Source organism: Papilio polytes, unplaced genomic scaffold (genome assembly GCF_000836215.1).
Source record: "Papilio polytes unplaced genomic scaffold, Ppol_1.0 DF821845.1, whole genome shotgun sequence".
Lineage (NCBI taxonomy): Eukaryota > Metazoa > Arthropoda > Insecta > Lepidoptera > Papilionidae > Papilio > Papilio polytes.
In genome coordinates this window covers 86,011-90,823 of record NW_013527359.1, presented here as the reverse complement: position 1 = coordinate 90,823, position 4,813 = coordinate 86,011, and the positions used below count along the sequence as shown (strand labels likewise).

Below are 4,813 nucleotides of genomic sequence, written 5' to 3'. Positions count from 1 at the left end.
GCTGCTGCTGCCAGTACTGTTGTTGTTGATGTGTTATGTTAGATGGAGTCCCCTGATAGTTTGGGTACATATTGTGTTGATTCCCGTAAGGCTGAAATTTACCAATTGACATGTTGAGTAACTATATAACTAAACTTTCACTTAACTTATATTATGATGACACAACATCAACAGCTACTACACAAGTGGGCAAAACATCTCGCACAAGTAGATCGTAATATAATATATAATAAAAAAACAACAATAGTGTTTATTAATATGATTGAACTGGTGTTCGGTTGTCGGTCCACGTCATTGTTTACATCGGTGGCGAGTGGCGAAGGGCGACCGACGACATAACCTGCTCACCTGGGGCGCGCCGTACTGCGTCTGGTCCGAGGCGGGCGGCGGCGCGCCGCCCTGCGCCCGCTTCATCCACGACATACTTCGCTACCGCTGCTTACGTAACATTCGCGAAATATTCACGCACATATGCTTCTAGCTGCACAAACAGCCTCGTCACTATCATAGAACTAACGATGCAATACTTTCACTATCACTTGTGAAATATTTATATCGCGAATTTTAGTGAGACGTGTATTTTTTCGTAATTCTATTTTAAAATTGCCAATTTAAGCTATTATGGTAGAATTTATTTTTATATTTTTAATGTATTTGAGTAAAAATTTGTTGACAACAACCCATCGATCGAAGGTGCCCTGTTGGCAGTGTAGCCATGTCAAATATGATTGACGTTTCTGATCACACCGTCTTATAAAATCATTTTTCCGATTGCATTTTAAGACGTATCGTTTTTTTTGAAGTATTGTGTAATAATTATTTAAAATTATGGGATAAACAGTAAACTTGCAAAAGTCAGTTTTTTATGAAATAAGCGAATTAAAAAACAATAAGTGTCATAAATAAATTATTTATGACACATTTTTGATACCTGTTTGACGGGGGACATTTCATATAAAATTTTTGCAATTTTGCATTTTTCAATTAAGTTTTCTTGTGACTCTTTTTTATATTTACTAATTTATAATTTTGGTTATTTTAGGTAGTATTTTTCATTGAAGGAATGGAATTCTTTGGATATACAATGTGTGGGCCACAAATTTTTATGAAAGATATATTGAAAAAAGATTATCATGAACCTATGACGGAAATCGAAGTTAAGGAGTTGTTAAAAAAACTTGTAATTTTTTTAAATACACCTTAACGATTAATATTTACGTTTTTTGTGACTTTTCTGTTGTTTGGAAAGTAGTGGTATACCTAAATGTTTTTTCTCTAACCTAAGTATAAGTGCCTCTGATATCCATTTAAAACCTTTCTTTAATGAATTCACTACCTTTATATTGCAGTCAATGAGATGTGGCGACAAAGATAATCATCGAGGGTTAAATGGTTTTGCATACGGTTCATTTCAACGGTTTTTGGATATGAAAAAAAGAGGTGTGATAAAACCCCTAGGTCCATGTGATATGTACAGATATCCTCCCACGTCTTCGCATGGGGTGGGTGTTATCTTTATAAGTATATTGTCTTATATCTTTGTTAAGAATAACACAGATGTTTTAGCATACTTTTAATTTTAAGTTTGGTTGGTGGCAATACGACTCATCACTATCGGGGGAAAATTGGTATAAGGTAGTACCAAGATATCCACAGCCTGTTTCGCCGAATTCATTAATCCTTGATAAAGTTCGGAAAAACAATAAATACGCAACACTGTTTTAAAGACTTAAAGTATTTATAATTGTAGCCACAAAGAAGAAAATGTCCATGCGAAAAGTCAAATCTGTACACCAAAGAATTAATAAATAATGCTCCATTTGTTCTAAGAGTTTTAATGTTTTATCTTCCTGGATTGTTTCTGTCTCATTGAAATGAAGAGACATAAAATTTATTAACCAGAACGCTACAACGACGTCCGCTTACAAAGTCGTGTAACGTCGTTTCAATCGTGGTGAAGAAGAATTATATGGTCATTTGCGACCTTCCGTAGGGACAAGGGCAAGTTGATGATGATGATAATTCATGCAGTAGAATTCATAGTGTTTTATATGACAACCCTAAACATTAGTCAAAGATTAAACGGAACCAAAACAGAAATGTCACTGATTTCACATTTTTTCCTTGCAATTCGTTCGTTTTCAATACTTTGTAATTTTTTTATTACACAATACGATTTTGGAAAAATTATTTGAGTAATTCCCTAATTAACAAATTAAAGTGTCATGGCTACTAAAAGATCAAACCCATTTGTCGAAGACTTCATGCCTCAAAGGAAGGTGCACCTGGGGCTTAAGCAGTTCAATAACAATGAAGACAGACTTCAAGAAGTGTATGGTAAACATATTTAAATAAATAATCTAGATCTAGATCTTAAGTATGTTTGTTTTTGATAAGTATATATTATATTAATTGAATAATAAAATTTATTAATTTAATTTATCAGTTTCCTGTCGAGGATACCAATGGATTTAATTATAGTAATTAATAGTGTTTTATTTAAATTCTTATAATAAGTAAAGACGTTACATGTAAAATAGTGATATAGTAGTATTTTAAGACAGATAATTTTAAACCATCAACTTGTGGGTAGTTTGTTGATCATGTGTCCAATATTGTCATTATGTATCAACTACTTTTGTAGAAAAGACGTTAGAACTTCTATTCCGAGGAGCCAAAAAGTCAACTCAAGACATCATCAACAATCAAGAAAACAGTGCAACAAATAAAAAAGACAGAATGAAGCAACTTGTCATTGGAAAAGATGGATTACTTCTCCCTTCTGAGCATAAGGTAACTTGTCTATCATGAATTGTATGTTCTTGAAGCCAAATTTATATTAATTCCTGAAAATTCCTTCAAATTTAAGGCATAAAATAAATTGTTTTCAACCTGTATGTGTAGAAAGTTAACAGAAGTTCCTTAATATTAACAGATTGCAGACATGCCTTTACATGTGCGTAACTGCAGCTGTGGTGCGTGTGAGGAGGTGGGCTGCACATACTGCGAGCGGTCCCTGTGCGCTGCCTGCCAGCACTACTGCTGTCGCTGTCACAACTACCATTGTTCACAATGCTCTCTCATTGGGTAATGTACCTATTTGCTACTGAATTAAATATCAATAAAACCTTGGGGTGGTATAATGGCATACCACATTGACACTATCCATTCAGTTCTAGGCCACAGTTTAAATCTATCAAACAGGAAAGCAAAATGTAACACCTGTGTACAGTTTGGACATTTACAAATTAAACAAGCATTATTATATTGTGTAGTTTCTATGTAATGTGGTTGTCAAGACTTTATCCTCTTACAATTTTTTTTTTCAGATCTGAAGGAGATGAGATTTGTGTCTCATGTTATGGGTAAAATATTTTTAATTTTTCAAGTTATTTATAGTTATGTTAATTTAAATAAAATTGATGTTTGACAATTGAATATAAAGCCTCAATGTTTATATGTTAAGTTGTATTAATATCTATATAATCATATTGTATACAAATAAATTAATTGTAAACTTTTAAAGGCATGCATATCACTAATGTTTGTTAAATAGTTCTAAGGCTCTGAGCCATGATTGATCACTACACCATGTCTGTGTTAGAGGTATGAAAATAAAAAACCATTTAGCTAGATATAGTTTATATAAAATATGTCAAAAATAAAAAACAACATAAAATGTGATCTACAGTTTTATAAAATGACTCATATTTAGAGATTTAAGAAGTACAGTTTTATTTAAAACACCAAAACAAAGTAATTTGAAATGCACAAACACAAGCCTTAAGGTTTACTTAATATAATATAATAAATCAAAATCTTCACATTGTTTTATAAGGAATGTGTTTCAAACATACAAAACATGAAATAAATGTTAGTACAAAGTTTGTCTATAATACATATATTTTTTGTGCAAGAAATGTATTATAAAAATGTAATAAGTGACGCAGCCACAGTCAAGCACCAACACCGGCCACCACATGTGGAAATGTTTGAGAAGCACATAAATAAAAATATTCCCAAAGTTACAGCTTTATTATTTCATAATACCCCTAACATATGAAAAATATCTTATACTCTAACAAGGAACCAGGTTTTAAATATTATTAGCACTTCCATTGCTTTTATAGTTGCCTGAAATTATTCTATCGTTTGTACATAGTGAACATTGATGATACAAAAAATGTTTGAAAGTCTTTTAAATACATGACACTTCTTAAAATAGCAAAACGAAAAATATCTACATGAAATACATTATAATTTTTGCTAATAAAATGTTGCGGCAAATAAACTAAACCCGTGTAAGGCACATTTAACAAATATTGGGTTTTGTAGTTTTTTATGCTTTTATTCACTGTTTACATATTAAGGTTAAGTGCATTTATGTACAGTCCGTAAATGTACAATATTACGGAGCGACGTGTAAATGTTGGCTGGTAACGATTACACTTGCGATGTAAATATTCCAAAAATACAAGCAAACTGTAGAGGGGACGTCACTAGCTATCCTCTCTAACAAGGAGACAGTTCCCCTCGGGGCAACCGCACTGTCCTTGAACGTATACTTAATATTAAATTACTGATTCAGCGTAAATAAGCGCACAATTCAAAAAGTTAACATTTTGTTACACCTTGAATTATATAATTGAGTGAGGGCGCGGCCTTGTCTCAAAAATATTGAGTTTAGTAACAAAAACATTTTACAGTTGTAACCATCTACAGTCGATTGAGGTATATTTCTTGGCAAATCACTTAAGCTAAATGCTCGGCCGCGCCCTAACCTCCTACATATCTTCTAATGTATTCTGTTTGT

The 4,813-nt window shown here is 32.5% G+C and overlaps 2 protein-coding genes across 2 annotated transcripts; both read left to right on the top strand.

Annotated features, from left to right (window-relative positions):
• The first annotated feature begins 979 nt into the window (after positions 1–979).
• Positions 980–1,829, top strand: LOC106107932. The gene is made up of 3 exons (XM_013288965.1): positions 980–1,180; positions 1,350–1,502; positions 1,585–1,829. Exons 1-3 carry the CDS (start codon positions 1,064–1,066, stop codon positions 1,723–1,725), a joined length of 411 nt encoding a protein of 136 aa, XP_013144419.1. The 5' UTR covers positions 980–1,063; the 3' UTR covers positions 1,726–1,829.
• A 260-nt stretch (positions 1,830–2,089) lies between these two features.
• Positions 2,090–4,690, top strand: LOC106107848 (apoptosis regulatory protein Siva). Its single transcript, XM_013288854.1, has 4 exons — positions 2,090–2,337; positions 2,645–2,793; positions 2,936–3,087; positions 3,330–4,690. Exons 1-4 carry the CDS (start codon positions 2,226–2,228, stop codon positions 3,367–3,369), a joined length of 453 nt encoding a protein of 150 aa, XP_013144308.1. The 5' UTR covers positions 2,090–2,225; the 3' UTR covers positions 3,370–4,690.
• Positions 4,691–4,813: the final 123 nt, after the last annotated feature.